General features: G+C 39.7%; 1 protein-coding gene across 1 annotated transcript; it reads right to left on the bottom strand.

Moving 5' to 3' along the window:
- Positions 1–83: 83 nt before the first annotated feature.
- LOC113669451 (polycystin-1-like protein 2) lies at positions 84–25,212 on the bottom strand. Its single transcript, XM_089206816.1, has 16 exons — positions 24,844–25,212; positions 23,927–24,298; positions 16,822–17,205; positions 16,031–16,405; positions 15,113–15,484; positions 11,730–12,138; positions 10,837–11,437; positions 10,354–10,530; positions 9,991–10,116; positions 9,230–9,415; positions 8,222–8,470; positions 7,316–7,942; positions 6,792–7,025; positions 3,245–4,501; positions 2,676–2,844; positions 84–1,878 (listed from the first exon to the last, which is right to left on the bottom strand). The coding sequence occupies exons 1-16, from the start codon at positions 25,202–25,204 to the stop codon at positions 227–229; spliced, it is 7,551 nt and encodes a 2,516-aa protein (XP_089062942.1). The 5' UTR covers positions 25,205–25,212; the 3' UTR covers positions 84–226.
- Positions 25,213–25,302: the final 90 nt, after the last annotated feature.

Genomic DNA, 25,302 nt, shown 5'->3' with positions numbered 1-25,302 from the left:
ACGTTTACCCTGGTCAGATCTTAACGTAATTCCCGGCTTTTTTTGTAAATTATGCGTACATATGCAAATGAATAAGACGAAATTTTAAAGAAACAGTTCCTTAGAGTACTACCTGAATGGAACTCCATCCATTTGCTCATGGTCGCCAACTGCTATATTTTTTAATTTTATGCCTCTGCCTGGCAAATCATTTGTTCATTTTATCTTAATTATCTTTTTTCCTTTTTCATCGTGGTCCGAGTGAGCCTTTAACGTAGCTCAGCAAATGATAAATGTCATCTTCCTCCTCTGAAAACCCTGTAATAACTCTATCTAGATGTTGAAACAAGTCATTCTTCTTTTTATCCAATTTCCGAAGAAAAGAGTCAACGACATCCTCCTGAAATCTTACGTTCTTTCTACCTTTGCCCTTGCTTTGTTCGTTATAGTTGATACTTCTTATCGCTTTTAACATTCTGCTTGTCTTTTCAAAGAATGATTTTCTCTCCACGTTGCTTGGTGTTTTGTCTGCTTTTATTTCCCTTAAAACCCACATCTCGCTAACCTTGATATCAAAGTTCATTTTTGAACTTTTCTCGAAATCAAGGCTAACATTTAAAGTGCTTTTTTTCTCCATCTCGTCTAGCGTTCGTGAGGCCTTCGACTGTCGCAGCTTGTGACTGATCACATCGAAAAATGCTTTTCTGTCCTTTGAGCTTATGCAAGGATCTTTATTAACAAGTTCGTGCAATACACTTTGGCCAGCGGTGTTCTTTGCTTCCAGAAGTGCATCGTTTATCATACCGATGAAAAAATTCATGCAGACAATAGTAAGGGTTGAAAGAATTAAGAAGGAGAAGATTTTGGCGTATATGTTGTGAGTCTCGGACAGTTCATTGATTGGTCTAGCTTTCACTCGCCCTAGAGTTAGCTCGAGTTGGAAATAAGTTGCCTTCAGCACAGAAGAATAGCGCTCAAATCCAGTGCCAAACATCAAAACACCGAAGTGCAGAAATGCAATAAAGAAAGTCAATAGAACAATGCTAAACGATGACAAGGATCGCGCTGATATCTTCAATGCTTTGGAGAATACAACAACTTGACTATTCAACCGAATGATTCTCAAGAGCTTTACAGTGACGATAAAAATTAGGACTCCAAGTGCAGCATTGTCTGCTTCCTGCCAAATTATAGCTTCTTGAAAACTGATGTTTGCGTCAATGTTTTCTTGCAACTTTCCCGTCGCTGTATTTACTCTACGTTGTCGTATAAGGTAAATTACAACGGCTAACACAGAAAAAACAACTTGGAGCATCTCCACCCAATGCCACACGGACTGGAAATAACGAGAGCGATGACTATAAATTCTGAAGATCTCTCTTCCAAAATGCAGAATAACGAGTAAAATAAATAGAAAAAGGCAGATCGAGTAAAACTGAAGTGAAGCTGTATCCGAAGAATCACGAGAAATGACATCAATTTGTGTCGAGGCGACTTTGAATCCCGACGCCTCAACTTCGTAGAAGTATGTGGCAACACCTAAAATATTCACTGAGGGATTAAACGAGGAAAACTCTGCGACGACAACTCTCGTTTGCTTGTCTAGCCAACAACTTTTTCTTAAATTTGTTATTATGCGATGTCCTGTTTGGTTGTCGTTCCCAAGATCTGCTATAAATCCTTCTCCATGATAAAATGACAACTGTCCCCACTTTGCTACGGTGTCGGTTTCCTTCGCACTTTGATATCGCCATGGCTTCGGGCAAAGTCGTGGCAATTCGTCGTTACTCGTGGAGTTATCAACAGGCTTCCATCCCGGCTTAAAGCAGGCGGTCTTGTCTTCGTCTGTGTTAGAATACCCTTTGTAGCATTCTTTAAACATTGCAATGGTACACGAAGCTGCAATTTTGACAAAAATGGATAGTACCAGAAGGTTATTTTGAGATTCATTGTATGTGCTGGTAAGCCGCAATTCGTTATCAAAAACGGAGACATGCCCACTTCTGTTGTGCGCAACAAAACGTTTGGAAAGCGCAAAGGAGAAAATTTCACACTAACGTTTGCCTTAACGTACCATCTTTTTTTAAGTATGGTCGCCTCTTTTGGGCCGTTCCCCATGACTTTCGCCGGCGTGGGATTTCACTCCCGATTTTGATTAAGGGAAAGTATTTCCTTCCTGACATAGGAATCCTGGACAATCAACAACGAAACCATTTAAACAACAATTATTTAAGTGGTCTGGTTCCGAGATATTTTTTTCACTTGTGCTCTGCCTTTTCTCCATACAAAGTTGACGAGACTGAAAAAATTAACTTTAAAGTTTGGATACAGGTAGCTCTCTGTTGAGATAAGTCTTCGTGTTTGCCGAAGCATCTCTAATAGTAAATAGTTTCAAAGCTGACATTTCGAGCGTTAGCCCCTCGCTTATTTCACTAACGAAAGGCTAACATTCAAAACGTCAGCTTTCAAACTCTCTACGGTGGCCAATTAACGTTAACAACTCACTTGATAATACTAAATTACCCTGTTATACTCTCCCACCGACGCAGCACCACAGTTACCATATAAACTTATCCCATTTGTTCATTCACCTCACACAGTGTTAGCAATACATGTATTGGGTAAAATGGTGTGTAACCCTCGATAGATATTTAATTTGCCTTGTTATTAAAAGTACAGAATAGGAAAAGACTTACTCGATTTCACTCTGAGTTGCCTTATTCGAGGCATTCCAACAAGAAGAGAATGTTTATTTCCAATGTACGTTGTTTGTTTCTCCTCTTGACCGTTGTACCATCTGCCAGAAAACACTCCAGGAATAAAATTATCTTGCAACCAGCTCCAGTACATCTTGTCGTCTGCCACCTAAATTGATTCAAAATCAAAAAGTCAATTGAACTTTGTGACTGTATCAGTATGGATAGACAATCGAAAGAAAGAGGTACTCGTGTGAATTGAGATTAATCAGCACGTGGTAAACGAATGTTTATACACGTGCGCCCTACATCGTTTTCGTGAATTGGTCGCCTTTTGGCACGTATGTGCGGACAATATTTTGTTAAGAATGCAAAATATAGTTTTGCCTGTTCGTGAAAAACGATACGCAACATACTTCCCTTCTTGAGCCAGAAAAGTTTAATCTTCTACCATTTTTTTAGTCTTAAGAATCCAATTCAGAGAATTCTGCAAGAGAAGTTAATCCTGAGCACAACTTTAGAGTAAATTCCTTTTTAAATAAGTTCATAGCCAAGCAAACTTTACTCACATTACTAAAGTTTGGCAAGCCATCTCGGATTGATTTTGTCATCAGGTACCGATGGTCATTTTTGTTTCCATAGCACACTACCATCAGCAAGAAAACGAAGACCAAGTAGATACCCAACTCTGCGAAATAACGTGACAGGTTCTCTTTCTTGGCTTGGCTTCTTCTCATCTTTTCCACATCTGACAATTTCAGCTTCCAAAATCTTTCTTTCGAGCTGCTACTTTTACCTTGATTAGAATTTTCGCATTCTAGTACCTCTGATCTTTTAGCCTTTATTTTGAAAATGGCTGCGAGGATCAAAGCTGTAAAGAACAATTTTACTGGTTCCGTTAAGGTCACATCCTGCGCAAGTGAGACGAACACTGAGAAAAGCCACTGCTCGCTAACAGTCTTTTCCCAAATCAAGCTGTAGAAGACTGTAAATGTGGCAGAAACACAACAAGAAAAAAATAACCCGAACCAGGCGATACAATGGATTACAGCAGCTTTAAAACAATGGTTATCGTTACTTCTGGACCTTTCGGCTCCTTTTTGAAACAAGAACACTAAGAGTATGTTTATGGGTGCCACAATAAGCGCACTTTTAATACCAGTAACAACTTGTCTCCACGAGAATTTCAACGGTCCAACTTGGATAGGCTGTTCATATTTGCCATCTAGCTTATAGAACATCGCGTTAGCTAACATAGATGCCAGTAGCAATGAAAAGCAGCAAGAAACCCGCTGTACTCTTGTAAAGCGGCTTCTTATTGGCTTGGCTGCAACTGAAATCCAAAGATGCGACTGTGCGAGGCCTCTCCGCCATAGTCTTGCAACCTCGCTGCTGAAATCTAGTTGAGTTGCAGTTGAGTCAAATATTCGCTCAATACGCCCATCTCTGCGCTCAAGAGCGAACCACTGACCGACTATGAATTTCCACGACTGATCAGATTGTACGTCACGGATAAAAATTTCCTCTAAAAACCAGGAGGGACTGTCACCAGAGTTATCATGACCAATCCGCACTTCTTGTATTGCACCAAGTGAGTTGTTAACATTAAGTACAAAGAGGTCTGAATTACCTCGAGAGAATAACATATCATCTGCACCAAGCTCTCCCTGGCAAAGCCGAAGAATGCCACTACTTCCATCAGAACCATAAATCTCCATGGAAACTTGAGCAGTTGTGCCAGAGTTCTTCCAGACCCCTGTAGTGATCACTATTTCGTACTCGTATGTACAGTTTGGTGGGGCTGGAAGTTGTGTTGGAAGACCAAGCTTAATAAAAAGGAAAAAGGCCTGTTAGAGATATCTTTCACGTTATTAATCACTAGCTGATCCGCTTTTTTTTTCCTTTTTTGTGGAGGGGGGGTGGGGGACGATAAGATACAAATAAGATTAGGAGATGTAGTAGTGTAGTTTGATCGTCCGGGTGAGTGTAGTCCTGAGAAGGACTGTTGTCGGTAATGGTGACTGACGTCTCCACAACCTGAGCGGAAGTCATCATCAGAGCAAAGTGAAGGGTTGTTGTCAGTCGAATGTACTTAGTCCGGTTTTTATAAACTTATTGGTCAGTTTGGCGTGATATTATTGGCGGTAAGACTCAAGTGGCGTAGGTCAGTCGTGATTGGTCGGTTTCGATCCATTAGTGAAGTTAGGTCGTTCTGTTCGGTTCGTTTGTAATGTTAATGTCGTGAATGAGTCGTTTGTATGGTGCCGGTAGTGGTTGACACCTGTTGAGGGGAGTCTGTTCCAAGTTAGTAAACCAACTTTCCAGGGTCAGTCGTTGAAAGTAGTTGGTGCTGTAGGTTAGGCATTGAGCAGAGTCCCAGTAAATGGTGTGGTTCGTAAGTCGGTGATGTTCAGCAATGTAATTGTTGACATCGCCTTTCTTGTCGCTCGTTTGTGTTCAGTCAGTCTAGTTGTGAGGCTTCTGCCGGTCTCACCGATGTAGGAGGCGTGTCAGCCAATAACATCACGGCAAAACTGACCAATCAGTTTATACAAACCGGACTAAGTACATTCGACTGACAACAACCTTTCACTTTACTCTGATGATGACTTCCGCTCAGGGTTGTCGAAACGTCAGTCGCCATTACCGACAACAGTCCTTGTCAGGGCTACACTCACCCAGACGATCAAACTACACTATTGCATGTTACCCTCGGGTTAAAACCATTTACTATAAGATAAGGAGAGCTTCAGAATGCTGGGAAACTCCAAGATTCCAAAGTGAATAATATATTTGTGCTGCAACTGAAGAACAGCAATCCTTTGAATTTCAAGTTTTCATAAATGAGCAGCCTATTCTTCGTGTTTCTGAGACCATGTTTTCGGGTGTTATATTAGATGACAATTTGACCTGGAAATCGCATATATCCTTAACAGCAAATAAATTATCCAAATCTATAGGTATTATTCATGAATCTAGGTTTTTTCTCTCTACTCACTCCCTTCGTACTTTATACAATTCTATGATCTTTCCATATTTGTATTATTGCAATTTAGCTTGGGCTGGTACCTATAAGTCAAACCTTCAAAGAATTGTAACCTTACAGAAACGCGCGTTAAGAATTGTAAGCAATTCTACATACATTGTCCATACTGGCCCTATTTTTAAGGAACTTAAACTCTTAAAATTTCATGATATCCATTCGTTTCAATTAGGTACTTTTATGTCTTCATTCGAGAACTCTACACTCCCTTCCAAATTCAATAACTTTTTTTTACTGAATAGTCAAATCCACAATTATAATACTAGGAATGCTCAGTCCTTTCGTTTGCCACTGTGCAGAACGAACACCAGGAAGTTTTCAATTTACTTTCAAGGTCCAAACTTTTATAATTCGCTGAATTCTGACATAACTAGTTCTCCCTCCTCCGCTTCTTTTAAAAGAAAGCTTAAGGAATTTCTTCTCTCTAGGTATTAACTTCTGTAAGGCAGTAATTCTTAACTAACTTACTTAATATGTGTGTGCGTGTGTGTGTGTGTACGTGTGCGCGGTCAAAGTTAATTACCATAAGTCCATATTGTAATTCTAATATAAGATTAGTTATTGTAAGTGAGAAAGCCTGACTTGTTATAAGCCTCGTGGTTTCTTTCAGGTTTTCTCGCCATTTATTTTCTGTCATCAATTTTCTTCATTTTTTTTTCCGTCTGTAAATGTCGTATATGGCAAATAAATATTGTATTGTATTGTATAACAGGTTTCAGGCCTTGGCGGGCATGGAGGATCTCATGCAGTCTAAAACACACGACGCCTTACGGTGCAAAAGAGCTGAAAGCCTGAAACCGCATGTGAGGCACCATTATTAAGCTGAACCGGAGGAGACGGGAATGTAGGACCTTCGTTGCTTCCCTATGTTACAGCCAGTATAATGGGCAGGAACTACAAGCCACTACTCGCCAAATGCTCTTTTCTCACTCGTCAGCTACTTCCCAAATGTACGATAGTTTTTGAAGAATATTTTAAACTGTATGTGACCTCAAACAAATCTATATGTATTTTTCTAAATGGAGAACTCACTCAATGAACCGATGCGAAAAAAACCTTGTTTTCATACTCACATCTCTTCCGTCCCGTTTGTCAGTTTTCCTGACAATAATGAGTGCGATCGTATAACAGAGGACGATCGTAGGTAACGTCACAATAACTGCAATATTTCCAGTCTCTGGTAATCTATTAAACTCCACTTGAACCTTGTCAAAGTCGATAGGATTCGGTTTAATTAAGAGACTTCCTCCAAATACTGTCAGATGGTTACAACTGCAGTTTATAAAACCATCTGTTGCAGCTAAAACCTGCAAATATTCACAAGAACAGAATGCTTTGGTTCTCAAATCTTTCTGATCATACTGTTGGCACCAGAAATGGTAATCAAGTTTACTGCATTTTACTATAAAGAATAACTATTTGAGTTAAAGGTAGTTGTCATCGCCATTTTTCCAATGAAACGAACATCATCATATTATCATCAACACATATATTTGTCCAAGATTACACACGGATCCATGAAGTCTCTGAATTGTGTATATATTATTGTAAACTTTCAAACAGATTTAACCAATGATTCAAATAACTAAACACCCACCCGACAGCCAGTTGTTATCCACATCTCATGCTTATCCGACCAGAACACACAGCTTCCTAAAGTCACCTTAAGAGTGTAGTTCTGATATGTTTTGGAGTCATAAACTGCGCTACTGAGTGGGGTGTCTTTGACTACGACGCTAAGGAAACCAAGATAGTACTTTCCCGGACGTTTAGCTAAAGCTTCTATCGGTGTAAGTGGATTCAAAGAGCACTCCGTTTCTCCTTCTTTTTTGCCTTGCGCAGTTCGCTTCCACACGCAATTACCGCTATGGGAGATAGTAGCATTGAGGTCATATTCTTGGGTCGTTGGCCGCTGACCAAAGCGCATGTAAACAAGGAGATGTACAGTTGGATCTTGCGGTAAAATTTCCAGTATCAGTAGGGTATTTTTGTGCGTGACATTTATCTCGTGGAAACGTAGCTCATCTTTCTTTATAAAATACCATGACTTCTCCTTGGAAGGTGTTTGTGGTTTTAACGGCACAACAATGACAATTTCTTCGTCTAGACTTGATACTTCCAACATTTCGCTGTTGTCGTTTTTCAAGTTCAGGACTAGAACATCAGAGTTGACTCGCTCTTTTGTACTGTGCCAAGTGTATGGGTTGAACGAAATAGACACCATCTACAATCGGTTGGAATACATCAAGTCATTCTTGTTGACAGAATAGTATTGAGTTATCAAGTACAGCGGTTGTTTAATTCATGTAATGACAGTCACCAAAGTCCTCAAATCAGTTGTGAAAAAAATCGTGTATGACTTAGAAAAGGGAAGCTCTATGCGAATCCTAGTGAAAATTTAAACGAGTTCATACTCATTCATGTAAGATCAACTTGGTGTTAACAAGATTGGTAAAAGGCTTCTTGCGAGCGAGATCCAGAATATTGCACAATGTGCTCTTACCTGAATATCAACGAAACGTGTTCCGTTATTTTTGGGAACTAGTTCTGTTCTGTTCGGCGGGAAAATGAACCGACCATTTCCTCCTTTTATCTCCAACCCTGCAAGTCTCTCAGGGGTGTGTCGCACTAATGTCATGGACAGTTCTCTCGTTGTGATCGATGTCATATTTTCATCCGGCACTTTTAGAGCCAGCACTGCGGCCGAAACTTCACCAAGGACCTTCATAGAAGTATTTACCAATGATTTACCCTGTACGAAATATCAAAGAACAAAAGCAACTTAATCAAATCTAAAACAAATATATTATAGGTGATGAAATGCTTCCAGTAAAGACGTCCATGCTCTAGAGCGAACGCTAAGTCATCACTGCATTAGACCTTACGTCTTTGATTGCTATATCTAAAGGACGATAAGTCCTCTTATGCCATCGGCATTGCTGAGAAAGACATTTATACCGTTGTTAAGAAGAAAGTACCGGACTGGCGTGTCGTGCAATTAGCGCGTGCGCGCTGAGACATTTAACGTTAAGCAGTCGTAAGCAAGTTACGCTTGCGATTTCTCGCGTGTGTGTTGTCGTAGTTTTAGTCGCAATTTTAGCCGCATTTAGTCGCAATTAGTTGCAGTTTTAGGGGCATTTTTAGTCGCATTTGGGAGATTTTCGTTATCGCTCCCAAACAACCGTAATCAAATGTATAGTATCATTTAAAAACAATTATAAGAATTCTTTCTGGTAGCAAATTCTCCTGATTACAATCATTGTGGTTGGCCAACATTGATTACAACTTTGTTGCACAATTTCAAAATAATCCTTTCACAAGCCAAACTTTTTATTGTGTTAACCGATGATTGATACACGACAGGAAGGCATGGCCAGATGTACAGTGAGTTCATCTCTCAATGAAAACCTTTTGAAATGTGTTTTCACTCGCTTGCATAGCTAACGTAGACTAAACGTCATAAGCTGACATAAATACGTCTTATAGTTTTGAAAACCTATCTGATTGATACCTGTTCCTGGATATTTAAACTTTCATGACTTGACGCACTCACTGCTCCTGCTTTTGCCACGTTTTCAAGACACAAAGCTAAGTTGTGTGCAGATTGAGGTACCAGAGGAATTTCAGCTACGTTTTTAGAATAGGAAGTCCTCCAGAGAAGTGAGGTCATCGAGCGAATAGCAGTCAGGGATGATTCCTGTTAAGTGTTAATTATAAGTGCGACAAAACGTTTATATTCGATTATTTTTTTACCACTACAGGATGTGCCGATTGTTCAGTTGGTTTTGCACCCTTACACTACACATATGAATTCAACAAATAAACAGCGTTTTTTCTTAAAGAAACACTAAAACAACAATTAATTCCATAAATGGCCATTTTATCCTTTTTTCCACGATGAAGAGGGACTTTCGATCGATTATCGCCTCTTTTCGACAGTTATAATGCAAGTCCCCGTAAGGCTTTGAGGTCGAATGAGGAATTACGCCTCGCCATAATTGGGGATGTAATGCACTGTCACCTTTGCGTTTTGGTTGTATGCTATCGAGGTAAAAGTTACCCTATCACCAAATTGATTCTATTCAATCAGACCAGAGTTGAACTGACTATACAGAGTTAAAACCAGCACCAGAATTCGAAAGTGTCATTTAGACGCTATTATTTTTACGAACGAAACCTTGAACATATCCTTCAGGGAATTGAACATGAAACTACTGAAGACAGCTCACTGTTTCCAAATGCATTATGAGCTGCTCATAACAATTAACTCACCAGTGACTTGTGAGACACTTTCTCCGCCACCCGTAGAGCAGAAAAAATCACAGAGGAGCTTTGGAGCAGCGCTGAGATGCTTTTCACTTTCAGCGAGACAATCCTCTTGATGACTAAATCTTGAATCTACAAGCACAAGAAGATTTGTACGTTTCAGTGTCTTGAGTTATAAACTGAATCTACAATGTGTGACAGATGTGTTGATATATTTAAATCACACATGGGGAATCATCACTGGGATGGCCCGGAACAAACAGGAGTGGAGGAGCTTTACTGTTGTCATATTTGCTAGCCAGTGTAATGAGCAGTAGTAACTAACTACAACTTATATGTAAATTGTGTAGTATTGTAAGCTTTGCTTACCCTAGCTTTATCTTGTGAATCCATTTTAGTATCAGATGAAATAATTTGGAGAGCAGAGTTTGCTATTTGTGCAGCTTTACCCAAGTCTCTATTGTTAATGGCTTCATTAAATGAGCTGTCATTTGCTGTGAGAATGCCAGAGACGTTTTTTATTCTCAAAGACTGTGGAGGCTTAACCTAAGAAAATCAAAGACCAACTTCAGTCCTCTTATATGGTTATTATTTGATAATTTGAGTCAAATTAAACGGGTTTTGGAAAGAAGATTGATAAAATGCCCTGATGCTAGTATGCCTAATTTGACCAAGAACAACTTGGCTCTAAACCGATCAGATGCCAAACGAAAAACTTGGTCGCCTGTGTTTTCCTGCGCTACTGGTAGTTTGCCTGTTTTTACTTTAGGTCTTCACTGGTAATAATCACGCAGACCTTTGGTATGATTGGCTGTCAATTGAAAACTACGCTATCAGAAATTAACAGCCTACCTTGACCAGTAGGTAAACGGCAGGGGCAGACGCACCGACTTTATCAGTCACTGTAAGGATGAGCTTTATAGAATAGTCTGTTAAAATGTCGCCGGACGGTAGCCAAGAGATAACACTGTTGTTCAAGCCATGATATAGAATGCTGCGCGCACCATTCTCTAGTTGATAATGAAATTTGTAGGACAGAGGATTCTGATCACTTTTCCAGTCAATACAAGTCAGGTTGAAATCGGTTTTTAGTGAGATGCCGCTTGACGGATTTATCCCACATATCCCCCCTGTAGGGGGTAACGCGGTGGTGAAGTAGTAAGCACTCATCCCTTGTAAACCGTCTCTACTTGTCGCGAATAGTTTCAAGCGGTAGTTCTCTCCACCAGTAAGGGATCCTTCCTTGATTACTATGTAGCTTGAACCGAGCGGCGTATCAGTGATAGGCTGTAAATCCTGCTTCCTCCATACAACTGACGAATTGGACCTGTAGAGCTTGTAGAGAATCCATTCATAGGAGGATATTTCAGAGCACTGTGATCCCTGGCATTCTGCCTGGACACTGAGCTTAACTGACGGACTGACGACCTTGAGTTCGTGGTTTATAAGGAAACTGAAAATATAAGAACATTGAAAAACAAAGATCATAAATGATTGTTACTTTGTAATTTGTGAGACAGGCACGTCCCCTGCTGAGTAGCTGAGCGCGGAAGTGAACCATAAACGACTTCGGACGTATCTTTTGACAGAGACAGAGAGGCTGAAATTATGCAAATTTTCCTTTAGTGATCCGATGAGAACTTAAGGTCTTGCAGAGACAATTAAGGTTCAATTTCCACCTTTAATCTGAAAAAAGGGCAACAAAAAAGGAAAAATTAAAACAACCAAAGAGAAAAGACTCGTACCTTTGGGATATTTGAAAGGGGTTAAAATTCTTCATATGGATGATTTGATAAGCGCTTGCGTTGCGACAGTCCTTGGTCACGACCAGTTTCACTATGTATGTCTTGTTTGGAGACATGGCTGAAGTATTTAAGATCATTTGTACACCAAAGGCGTTCCTAGAATAGTGGATCGTTGACTTGTTTACTCCTGTGAAGACATCTTTTGTTTTACAACCCTGTCCGGAGAGGTTACAATTGATCTCACCATAATACCAGGTAAAGCTCATTCCTGAGTGGTTGCCTTGTCCGACATCAGGGTCGTATGATAATGATGCGTTCATCATGATGGTTTCGTTGACTCCGCGGATTACTTCGTCGCCTCCGTAAATGGCCGCGACAAGATCCGGTTTCCTTTGGCAATACTTCTTACCTTAAACAGTAAAATTAAAGGCATTTACTATAAATAGCAGAATTGATTTTCTTTACGTTGTTATCTTTTCAGGGATGATTTCTTAAAATGAAGCATCATTTATCGCCATTTCGGGTAAAATTTGCTGTCTTCAGTTAGGAAAGAAGGACATACACACTTGTAGCTTTATCCATGGAAGACGCAAGGTCAAAACTGACAGATTGTGGGATCCAGAAAAAATAAATGTCGATCAAGAGGAGATTAAAACGATAAGGAACAGGATTCGACCCGGTCCTTTCCCATCTAAACTTCCTATTCGAGTTTGCAACACTTCTTCTTTCGTTTCTTTCGTAAGACCGTAACAGTAAAAAAAAAAAAAACCACACACACACATTCACACGCAGTCGCTCTACAAGTAGTCTAGCTTTGTGCTCATAGATTTAATCGAGCTGAAAAATCATTCATAATGTGCAGTGTTAAGGGCTATTTTTCTAATTTCTTTCCTTTTTGTCCATCGTAAGACACATGATATTCTGCCTCAAATCCGCGATCAGCTGTTTTTCCCGAATGAAACCTCACGAACATTTTGTGTCCCTTAGACAATGTCTCATTCAGGATCGACCCATCACAAAATCGCGCTAGAAAAGGAGAACTTGTTGAGCCACCATCGTAAAGCTCAACATAGGAGCAAGAATCCGAATTACAATCGGCTGCACGTGGACTAAGGGCAAAGTCAGTGAAGGCAAACTTTATCTTTTGACTGGCAGATCCTGTTATTTTCCACGTACAATTGGTATACATGGTGTAGTAACTCATTGGGTAGTTCAGGCTGCTTATCTTTCCGCTATCAGAGAGAGGAATTACCTCCCTTGGACAAACTGGAATAAAAATATTTCCGTTGAAATATCTGAGAGGAGAAAAAACCATTGCTATCATTCCTTCCTCTTTTGTTCCGGTCGAATGTCACTTGAAAGGGAAGGCACCTTAACAGATATTCTTAATGAGGGTGGCATTGAGGCCTTTTAGAAACCGCAAAACCGTAGAGAAAATCATCCAACACCAAAAAACCGGAAAAAAAATTCGATCAAAACCGAAAACCGCATGCAAAACTGTCAAAACTGATACATTTTCAAATCGCAGTTATTAAAACCCTGATCGATCCGAAACAGTGGTGACAGGTGGAGCATACAGAGTAAGCTACACTAATTTCATTACAGGATTTAAGAATGCCATTCGTATCTTCTAGTATCTGCTTAAATTAAAAGATGCTCTCTCGAGGGCCTCGAGCGTGGTCTCTGCGGACACAGCAGCTGGTAATGGACCCCAGTTAAATTAAGGAAATCCGCACAAAAGTCCTCAATAGGATTGCAATTTTGCAGTCGCAAATACTGATAGCTCTGGAAAGTTTCATCGAAAATCCCTCATCTAATATTTCTATTTTCGAACTAAGACCTGAAAGTTTGGAGATTCCATTGAAATGTTAAATCAATCAGTCACATGTGGCCTGTAACTTGGTCACCAACTTCGAGGTGGCGTCGATAAAGAAACTCTGGCAATGTTCTGTGCCTAACGGTACCCTACGTGTAGGCTTACCCTCCCCTCCCCAGCTCACTTTGGGGGAGGGGGAGGGTACGGCTACACACAGGCTACCTAGGGATCCCTGCGATATCTCAATTGGTTTGTCAAGCATTCCACTCGATAACATTTGCGTTTAGCAGCTATTCGAGATCAGCAGCGGAGGCGCGTAATTGCCAAATAGGTCAAATAGGAAAAATCAAAACCGCATCACATAGCAAATCCGAAAACCCGTTAGTATTTCTCGCGAAAACCGAAAACCAAATGCTAAAAAACGGAAAATCTGCAAATCGCGATGAATACCAAAACCGAAAAAGCGAAGTTTTTGGCGTAGAAACCGAAAAAACTGAAAAACCGATCTAAAAAAAAAATCAAACTGTAGAACCGAAATACCCAATGCCCCCGTCCTTAATGGGATTAGCTAGCAAGGCAACCATCAGAAAAGCGACCCGTACGTTTAAAATTTTTGCTTCATACTAACAATATAAAACAGCTCTTCTTTTATGGAGGTAGCCTTAGTCATCAGGCATATGATTTCTTAATAACATGTTCTTTTAACCACTTTCTTGAAAAATGGCTTTCACTTTTCTATCTTAGTTGAATCTTTTTTTTTTTTGCTCCTTTTGCAGTTATTCTCTTATTTTGATGCTGCATAAGCATGTTTCATGGAAAAGACGGACTGACGATCATATATATATGCTGCTTACTCGGAGGACTGTGGTTCAACAGCTTGTAAGTTGCCCCAAATCCGTCAAAATCCACGATTGTATCGTCGGACACAAACAGCACCCTCAAGCTTTCGTTGAGTGAATAAAAGTTTACAGGAATAAACCTTGGTGTGCCCAAAATCCCAATGCCCCCCTCCTTAATGGGATTAGCTAGCAAGGCAACCATCGGAAAAGCGACCCGTATGTCTCAAATTTTTGCTTCATACTAACGATATAAAACAGCTCTTCTTTCATGGAGGCAGCCTTAATAATCAGGCATATGATTTCTTAGAAACATGTTCCCCTAACCCCAAATCACTTTCTTGAAAAATGGCGTTCTCTATTCTTAGTTGAATCTTTTTTTTTTTTGCTGTTTTTGCTGGTATTCTTTTATTTTGATGCTGCATAAGCATGTTTCATGGAAAAGACGGACTGACGATCATATATATATATATATGCTACTTACTCCAAGGACAGTGGTTCAACAGCTTGTAAGTTGCCCCAAATCCGTCATAATCCATGTTTGCATCATCGGACACAAACAGTACCCTCAAGCTTTCATGTAGTGAATAAAATCTTACAGGAATAAACCTTGGTGTGCCACATAGTTTTCCAGGCAGCGCTTCACCACTGATCAAGACCAAACTCGCGTAAGAGGAAAATTTGAAGATTATAAAAGATGATATTCAGAATAAACTTGAGAGGGTACTCACCACCGGTCGTTGGGGATTCATATTTCGCTTCAAATCCACGAGCAACTGCTTTTCCAGGATGGAACATCACAAACATTTGGTTTCCACTCGACAACTGAGTCTCATTCCAAGACGACCCCTGGCAAAATCGCCCCAGCAAAGGAGAACTTGTTGACCCACCATCATAAAGCTCCACATAAGAACAAGAATCCCAACAATTATTGGCTGAACACTCACTTAAGACAAAGTCAGTAAACGTAAACTTGACAATTTTGTCAGCTGGCGCGGTAATGTTCCAGGTACAACTTCTAAACGCAGTGTAGTTACTCTTTGGGTAGTTTGTACTGCTTATTTTCCCGCTGCCTGAGAGAGGGATTGCCTCCTTGGGACAAACTGTAAACAATGAAAAAGGAGCAAGTGAGTGTGGGACAATAAGTAATTAGTAACAACCAATCAAAATGCTTTTCTTTTAATTGTTGATTCGACCAATGGCCAAAATCTATACAAACCAAAACGGCTCAAAACTATACTCTTCAGTCTGATACATTCCAATATGGTGTTTATAAAAAAAGTAGCCCCAAGGCAAGAATATGAATATTTGAAACTCGTTACGGTGAGCAATTTACATTATAAACTCAGTTGATGAAACCAAATTATCTTGTTATACTCCCCCACCGACGCAGCACCACATTTTCTTACCCCCTAATTCAAGAATATGAAGATTGTTAAGAGATAAATTAAAGTTGGCATAGCTTCCCAATACATCACCACTTACACAATATATCAGAGATGTTCGCATTCACCCTGAGTTGATAACAGAGAAAACCTCCAATTTTATTAAGTAAGCTCCATATCATTACTTGTATGGGTGAATTTATTTCATGAAACATCTTCTCTCAGTGAACTCTTAGATCTCATGACGTTGTTTTCTCTACTTACTTGGAGGACTGTAGTTCAACAGCTTGTAAGTTGCCCCAAATCCGTCATAATCCATGTTTCTATCATCGGACACAAACACCACCCTCAGGCTTTCGTGCAGTGAATAAAATATGACAGGAATATACCTTGGTGTACCACATAGTTTTCCAGGCAGCGCTTTATCACTGAAGCTATTCTGAACTTCCACATAATCACACAAGCACGCGGCGCCACCACAACGTTCAAGATTATAGTCTGGTATTGTGAGCTCAACACGGTATCCTTGTTTCCCTATAATCTTCCAGCTACATGTCTGGTTGAATGGATAGTTTCTTGGATTGAACGGAGAGGAGAGAGAACCTGACATTTCATCAAGGATCATATCTGTAGGACACACTGAAAAAATGAAAAAAGTCTACGTGAGGTTGAGGACAATGTCTCTTATCTACTGTAATTACTGAGTTCACGTAAAACAAGCTTTCGTTTATTTGCGATAATATAATGTGCGCTTAAAGCTTCTCTCTCTTTCGCTGTCTCTGTCTGTCTGTCTGTCTGTCTTCCCGTCTGTGTCCCTGTCTCTGTCTGTCTGTCTGTCTGTCTGTCTGTCTCCCCCTATGTCTGTCTCTCTGTCTCTCTTACTCACTGGTCATGAGACTCCTTACGAACGAAGTATCGGGGCTGTCAGATTGACAGCATCACACTGGATGCCTTTTAGATAGAACATCACTCAACCAGCTTCGAGAGAGAGACAGAGAGAATAACTTTAATTCTTTTATAAAAATATCACAATATACACGATCAAAAACACTTACGTGTGTCTCTATCAATCGCCTCAAAAGAGGCATTGAATCCTTTGTTTACGATGTGGCGGGATTCAAATGTCACTTGAAGGAAATTTCCATCTGAGTAAACAGGAGGAGGAAGCTTTTGACCACAAATCTGAAAGTCACCAGGCTTTCCATCATGTGAACCAACGTTTGATATAAAAACACGGGCACTATCTGCTGCTGCTCCAGCGCAGTCATCGTTTTCACCTGCTTCCAGGGTGAACTTCAAAAAGATCAGTTTGATAATTTTCCCACTGGGTACCGTGATATTCCATGTGGATTTTCTGTTTGTTGGGAAGTTGTTGGGAAAATTAGGGCTCCAAAAATATCCACTCCAACCATTTAGGTTGACTTCAGATGAGTTTCCGGCTGTAAAGGAAAGATCACCATCAGTTATTGGATCGTTGAGAAAAAATAGGTTCATTTACTAAATACTTTCCAGGAAGCAAAGACGCTCAAGCAGAAATTATAGCCACAATTTATACCATATAAGTTATTCTATTAGTTGTAGTTATTTCGGTTAAAACGAACTGATTTACGCGCTTCCCACTTAATCAAAGTTACACTTACCATCTAGTCATCTCAGCTCAAATTTACATGCATAGGAAATTATTTAAAAACTAGAGTATCTGCATTTAACCACAGCTTTGGGCACGCTGACATTTTCAGTGGGCACGACAAAATGTCAGGAAACCCAGGATGAATGTAGGAGTGTAAATAGCTCGATCACCATTTTCATTTCTCCTGCTTCTGTTGCTGATTTGTTCAGATAACATTCACGGTAGTTTCGTCAAACCGTGAGCTGTCGCGTGCTTTGAGGTGTGGTTGCAGAAGCACTCCCCGAAATTCTCCGTGACAAGTCAGTGCGTGAAATAAGTTCATCGGATATTTCAATTGCAACTTGCTACTTCGTCTTCACGTCCAAACGTAACATGAATCAGGTTCTGTAAACGAGCCACTTCGGTCTTTAATTTAATTTATTCAATTCTTTAAAATTTATTCTTTGTTCTTTGTACAAAAAAAGAAAAGTGATAGTTTTCCCAGCAAATGGCTGGAAAGCTAATCATGACGGGGTAAGATAAGTACATGAATAACACAAATTAAAGACAAGGAGTCACTGACTCTTAAATGATGACGGAGACGATCGTGTATTGTATGAGTGAATATCAGACGGTTTCTGAAATAAATTTAACATGTTTGCTGGGGCTTTATCATTATTGATATCGTGCATTAAGGTTGACACGGAATAGAAAGGTTATTGGAAGCACGTTAGCTTCGAGATATAAAGGAGTTGCATGGTCGTGCCAGTCTGCGAAGTACAGCAAACGAAGGCGGTTTTTTTCTGAAGAATTAGAATTTTTTCAGATAACTCTTGCACGCCTGACCCCAGGCAGTAAGACCATAGGTTAAATAAGGATGAATTAGTGACTTGTACATGGATATTTAGTCGTAATGGTCGAGATACAGAGTGGCGTAGCTTTGCAAGCAGCCCAACATTTCTGCTAATTTTGTAACAATAGAATCAATGTGGTATTTCCAAGAGAGATTCTGATTATTAAGAACGCCCAGGTATTTTATATAAACTTTAGACTGAGGGGGAACATATTTATTCTTTACATTATCAAACATGCAAAGTTTTGGTTGGTAAGCGAGTCGCTTTAGGTTAGGATGAAAAATTACAATTTGGACTTTTTAATGTTAAGAGTTAGTTTGTTGGCTGTCGACCAGATATAAAGGTTTTGTAGCTCATTGTTGACTATTGTCTCCAGATCTTTCAGATTTTGGTCCGCATACAATAGGTTAGTGTCGTCTGCAAAGAGGTAAAAACCTAAATTTATTCGAGCATCTGTGGATATCATTGACATATAGCAAGCAAAGCGATGGTCCAAGAATTGATCCTTGAGGAACACCACATCTAACGACAGCTTTATCTAATATAGGATGGCCTACTTGTGCTGTTTGCGTGCGATTTTTGAGATACGAGGAGAACCAATCATTAATTAATCCACAAAAGCCATAGTGATTGAGCTCATCAAGCAAACTGTTGCGATCGACGATGTCGAAGGCTTTTTTAAGATCAATGAATACTCCACAAGATAGGTCGGGCTCGGACTCTCTTTCGGCATAATTATCTAAGTTTACTTTGATAAATCGTCTCGTTGGAATTCAGAGGACGAAGAGGAGCGTTCAAACGAACATTGTACAAGATGTCTACAACTACCAGCACTGTGCAACAGACGACTTGGGACAACAATTACACAACAACCGAACCGAACATAACGACCTAGCATAAGGAAGAGAAAGAAATTGAGTCATATATATCATTGACAACATCACGTCAAAACTGACCAATCATATTACAAGTTTGGTCATATTACAAATGTGACCGATCATATTACAAGTGTTTCCAGTGTAAGCCCTTCGCCAAAGGAAGGGCTAATAAAGGGCTAACCCTAGAAACGACAGCTTTGAAACTCCTTACGGTGGCCAATTTCCGTTATCAACTATATTACCCTGTAACACCTAGTTTATATAAGTCAAATGTAAAAAAGAGAGTTATTAAAAAACGTTTAAATGTGGTTAAATGAAAATATCTCATATAAATTCTGTGATTGTGATTGTGATTGTGACTGTGATTGGTCAAGCCTCTTCTCCTGCGCGGAAGGTTTCCGTTGGTGTTCCTCAGGGGTCTATTCTCGGTCCATTACTATTTGCCATTTACATCAACGATCTACCCAAGGTCCTTCGGAACACTACGGTCACCTTATTCGCTGATGACACTGCTATCTACTGCTCTTCTCAATCAGCCCGTGACCTACAGACCATGTTGAATCAGGATCTAGACAGGCTAGCTCAGTGGCTCTACGAGCATAAACTTACACTAAATATCTCGAAGTCTAAATTCATGCTCATTGGCGGTCCAAGGAAACTTAACACCTTAGAAGAATTCACATTAACAATCAAGGAGAAAGAGTTAGACAGAGTCAATTCGTTCAAGTATCTGGGCGTAATTATCAATGAGAATCTGTCTTGGACTGATCATGTGGATTATATTAAGACCAAAGTGTCTCAGAGGCTTGGCGTTTTACAGAGAATAAAACATCTTCTGCCAAGAAATACAAGGGAACTCTTTGTAAAAGCCATGGTGCTGCCAATCCTTGATTATGCAGATGTGACTTGGGGGGATAAATCCAACACCACTCTGATGAACAAGATCCAATTACTCCAGAATAAAGCAGCTAAATTAATTTTAGATATGCCAAAGCATTCATCAGCAACAGAAGCTCTTGATCTACTTGGTTGGGATACATTGGAAAAAAGGCGAAGATCTCATCGTCTATTTTTGGTTTTTAAGTCCTTCAATGGACTAATTGATTGGAATTTTAATTTTAATCATTTTAAAGATATACATGATTATAACACTCTTTTTAATAACAACATTTGTAAACCACAATCAAAGCGTACATGGGGTCAGCATCGGTTTGTTTGTCATGCAGTAGATGACTGGAACGCTCTCCCAGACGGCATTAGGAACATTTCCGATTTTTCAGTTTTTAGACGTCTTGTTAAAAACATGTAGTCTCTTCTATTGATTATACCCCTTTATCCTATTCTTGATAACCATATTTATATTTTCTGTTATCCTTACGTTAGATTTATGCAGGGCCTCACTGAAAACCACACTTTGTGACGTGGGCTCCCTGTCAAAAGATCTTATTTATTATTATTATTATTCCCTTCGAAGATGATAAAAATCAACCCAAGAATATCTTCCGACGTGAATATAACCAATTCCCAAAAGACAAAATCCTTTGTGCGCTGCCACATGGTGTGGGGCAACTTAACTACACAGCGAGTAAAGTTCACAACGTTTCAACAGTTTGATTCGCTTGAACATCACGTAGCAGATGAATGACAATCTAGATTCTCTTTCATTTGGATTCATTTGGTGACGGGCTACAGAATTTTGGTAATCAGGTAATCAGATGATTTCGAGTGCAATTTGGAATAAATAAGCACGAGTAAAATTTTTCAAAGAAAACAAAACTGGATGAGTCCGTAGGGTGTGTGCAATTTTGATTGGTCAATAGTCAAAGAAGCTCACAGATAGCCTATCAAATGCGAGCCTTGGATGTCGCAACATTTGGATACGCAAAAAATTTGGCACAGAACGAATGGCCGGCGTTCTCAGTAGGGTTTCTTCCGCCATAGCAGCTGAAAACAGCAGCTGAAAAAAAGCTCTAACAACGAAAACACCGTAAAAAGCACTGCTTTTTGGTTGTCGGTTTGGAAAAAGTGTTGTTTAGAGAAGGCAATTACCAAGGAAATCGAAAATTACTAGCCGACCCAGCTTAACACTTTGCTCGTGCTACTATACGCCGAAATAAAAAAACAAGCATGGTTAAACCTGACAAACGACGATACCATTTCATCGAAAGTGATTGGGACACAGACTGAACAATTCCTTGAACTGTATATCCGGACTTTGAACTTTTTTGCGTCTTAAAGATGTGAAAATATCATTGTATATTATTGTTTTCATTGTTCGCGGTTGTTTGACCGACACCCCCCGTTTGGATAAATGATTTTTGCACTTGATGCGCGCGCTTTGCTTCTGAGAAGCTATCTCTTATTTTTTGATGAATATTATACATGATTTTCTCGTACAGTTTGTAAAGGTAATCACATGATTTCGAGTGCAATTTGCAATAAATAAGCACGAGTAAATTTTTTCAAAGACTAACAAAATTGCACAAGCCAACATCATAAAGCTCAACATAGGAGCAAGAATCCGAATTACAATCGGCAGCACATGGACTAAGGGCAAAGTCAGTGAAGGCAAACTGTATCTTTTGACTGGCAGATCCTGTTATTTTCCACGTACAATTGGTAGACATGGTGTAGTTACTCATTGGGTGGTTCGGGCTGCTTATCTTTCCGCTACCAGAGAGAGGAATTACTTCCTTCGGACAAACTGGAATAAAAATATTTCCGTTGAAATATGTGAGAGGAGAAAAAACCATTGTTATCATTCCTTCCACTTTTGTTCTAGTCGAATGTCACTTGAAAGAGAAGGCACCTTAACAGATATTCTTAATGAGGGAGGCATTGAGGCCTTTTAGAAACGGCAAAACCGTAGAAAAAATCATCCAACACCAAAAAACCGGAAAAAAAATTCGATCAAAACCGAAAACCGCATGCAAAACTGTCAAAACCGATACATTTTCACACCGCAGTTATTAAAATCCTGATCGATCCGATACAGTAGTGACAGGTGGAGCATACAGAGCAAGCTACACTTATTTCATTACAGGATTTATGAATGCCATGGACTTGGCATTCGTATCTTCTAGTGTCTGCTTAAATTAACAGCTGCCCTCTCGAGGGCCTCGAGCGTGGTCTCTCCGGACATAGCAGCTGGTAATGGACCCCAGTTAAATTAGGGAAATCCGCACAAAAGTCCTCAATAGGATTACAATTTTGCAGTCGCAAATAGTGATAGCTCTGGAAAGTTTCATCGAAAATCCCTCATCTAATATTTCTATTTTCGAACTAAGACCTGAAGGTTTGGAGATTTCATTGAAATGTTAAATCAATCAGTCACATGTGGCCTGTAACTTGGTCATTAACTTCGAGGTGGCGTTGTTAAAGAAACTCTGGCAATGTTCTATGCCTAACGGTACCCTACGTGTAAGCTTACCCTCCCCTCCCCAGGTCACCTTTGGGGAGGGGGAGGGTACGGCTACACGTAGGCTACCTAGGGATCCCTGCGATATTTCAATTGGTTTGTCAAGCATTCCACTCAATAACATTTGCGTTTAGTAGCTATTCCAGGTCAGCAGTGGAGGCGCGTAATTGCCAAATAGGTCAAATAGGAAAAATCAAAACCGCATCAGATATCAAATCCGAAAACCCGTTAGTATTTTTCGCGAAAACCGGAGACCAAATGCTAAAAAACGGAAAATCTGGAAACCGCGATGAACACCAAAACCGAAAAAGCGATTTTTTTGGCGTAGAAACCGAAAAAAACGAAAAACCGATCTAAAAAATAGTCAAAACTGCAGAACCGAATATCCCAATGCCCTTCTCCTTAATGGGATTAGCTAGCAAGGCAACCATCGGAAAAGCGACCTGTATGTTTAAAAAATTTTTGCTTCATACTAACAATATAAAACAGCTTTTGTTTTATGGAGGTAGCCTTAGTGATCAGGCATATGATTTCTGGATAACATGTTCCCTTAACCACAAAATGGCGTTCTCTATTCTATCTTAGTTGAATTTTTTTTTTGCTCCTTTTGCAGTTAATCTCTTATTTTCATGCTGCATAAGCATGGTTCATGGAAAAGACGGACTGACGATCATATAAATATATGCTACTTACTTGGAGGACTGTGGTTCAACAGCTTATAAGTTGCCCCAAATCCGTCAAAATCCATGATTGTATCGTTGGACACAAACAGCACCCTCAAGCTTTCGTTGAGTGAACAAAATTTTACAGGAATAAACCCTGGTGTGCCCAAAATCCCAATGCCCCCCTCCTTAATGGGATTAGCTAGCAAGGCAACCATCGGAAAAGCGAATCGTGTGTCTCAAATTTTTGCTTCATACTAACGATATAAAACAGCTCTTCTTTCATGGAGGCAGCCTTAATAATCAGGCATATGATTTCTTAAAAACATGTTCCCCTAACCCCAAATCACTTTCTTGAAAAATGGCGTTCTCTATTCTTAGTTGAATCTTTTTTTTTTTGCTGTTTTTGCTGGTATTCTTTTATTTTGATGCTGCATAAGCATGTTTCATGGAAAAGACGGACTGACGATCATATATATATATGCTACTTACTCCAAGGACAGTGGTTCAACAGCTTGTAAGTTGCCCCAAATCCGTCATAATCCATGTTTGCATCATCGGACACAAACAGTACCCTCAAGCTTTCATGTGGTGAATAAAATTTTACAGGAATAAACCTTGGTGTGCCACATAGTTTTCCAGGCAGCGCTTCATCACTGATCAAGACCAAACTCGCGTAAGAGGAAAATTTGAAGATTATAAAAGACGATATTCAGAATAAACTTGAGAGGGTACTCACCACCGGTCGTTGGGGATTCATATTTCGCTTCAAATCCACGAGCAACTGCTTTTCCAGGATGGAACATCACAAACATTTGGTTTCCACTCGACAACTGAGTCTCATTCCAAGACGACCCCTTGCAAAATCGCCCCAGCAAAGGAGAACTTGTTGACCCACCATCATAAAGCTCCACATAAGAACAAGAATCCCAACAATTATTGGCTGAACACTCACTTAAGACAAAGTCAGTAAACGTAAACTTGACAATTTTGTCAGCTGGCGCGGTAATGTTCCAGGTACAATTTCTAGACGCAGTGTAGTTACTCTTTGGGTAGTTTGTACTGCATATTTTCCCGCTGCCTGAGAGAGGGATTGCCTCCTTGGGACAAACTGTAAACAATGAAAAAGGAGCAAGTGAGTGTGGGACAATAAGTAATTAGTAACAACCAATCAAAATGCTTTTCTTTTAATTGTTGATTCGACCAATGGCCAAAATCTATACAAACCAAAACGGCTCAAAACTATTCTCTTCAGTCTGATACATTCCAATATGGTGTTTATAAGGAAGTAGTCCCAAGGCAAGAATATGAATATTTGAAACTCGTTACGGTGACCAATTTACATTATAAACTCAGTTAATGAAACCAAATTATCTTGTTATACTCCCCCACCGACGCAGCACCACATTTTCTTACCCCCTAATTCAAGAATATGAAGATTGTTAAGACATAAATTAAAGTTGGCATAGCTTTCCAATACATCACCGCTTACACAATATATCAGAGATGTTCGCATTCACCCTGAGTTGATAACAGAGGAAACCTCCAATTTTATTAAGTAAGCTCCATATCATTACTTGTATGGGTGAATTTATTTCATGAAACATCTTCTCTCAGCAAACTCTTAGATCTCATGACGTTGTTTTCTCTACTTACTTGGAGGACTGTAGTTCAACAGCTTGTAAGTTGCCTCAAATCCGTAATAATCCATGTTTGTATCATCGGACACAAACACCACCCTCAGGCTTTCGTGCAGTGAATAAAATATGACAGGAATAAACCTTGGTGTGCCACACAATTTTCCAGGCGGCGCTTTATCATTGAAGCTATTCTGAACTTCCATATAATCACACAAGCACGCGGCGCCACCACAACGTTCAAGATCATAGTCTCCTAATGTGAGCTCAACACGGTATCCTTGTTTCCCTATAATCTTCCAGCTACATGTCTGGTTGAATGGATAGTTTCTTGGATTGAACGGAGAGGAGAAAGATCCTGACATTTCATCAAGGATCATATCTGTAGGACACACTGAAAAAATTTAAAAAGTCTACATGAGGTTGAGGACAATGTCTCTTATCTATTGTAATTACTGAGTTCACGTAAAACAAGCTT

Source organism: Pocillopora damicornis, chromosome 1 (genome assembly GCF_964200805.1).
Source record: "Pocillopora damicornis chromosome 1, jaPocDami1.2, whole genome shotgun sequence".
Lineage (NCBI taxonomy): Eukaryota > Metazoa > Cnidaria > Anthozoa > Scleractinia > Pocilloporidae > Pocillopora > Pocillopora damicornis.
Note: the sequence above shows the minus strand (reverse complement) of the source record. Positions and strands in the feature narration are given on the sequence as shown.

Bases quoted from the DNA above. Each gene is read 5' to 3' on its own strand.
- LOC113669451 (XM_089206816.1), bottom strand. From the start codon at position 25,204: ATGATCCTTGATGAAATGTCAGGATCTTTCTCCTCTCCGTTCAATCCA. The intron at 7,943-8,221 runs GTAAGAGCACAT...AACCGATTGTAG, and splicing joins CACGTTTCGTTGATATTCAG to ATGGTGTCTATTTCGTTCAA. The intron at 7,026-7,315 runs GTGGGTGTTTAG...GAATATTTGCAG, and splicing joins GGATAACAACTGGCTGTCGG to GTTTTAGCTGCAACAGATGG.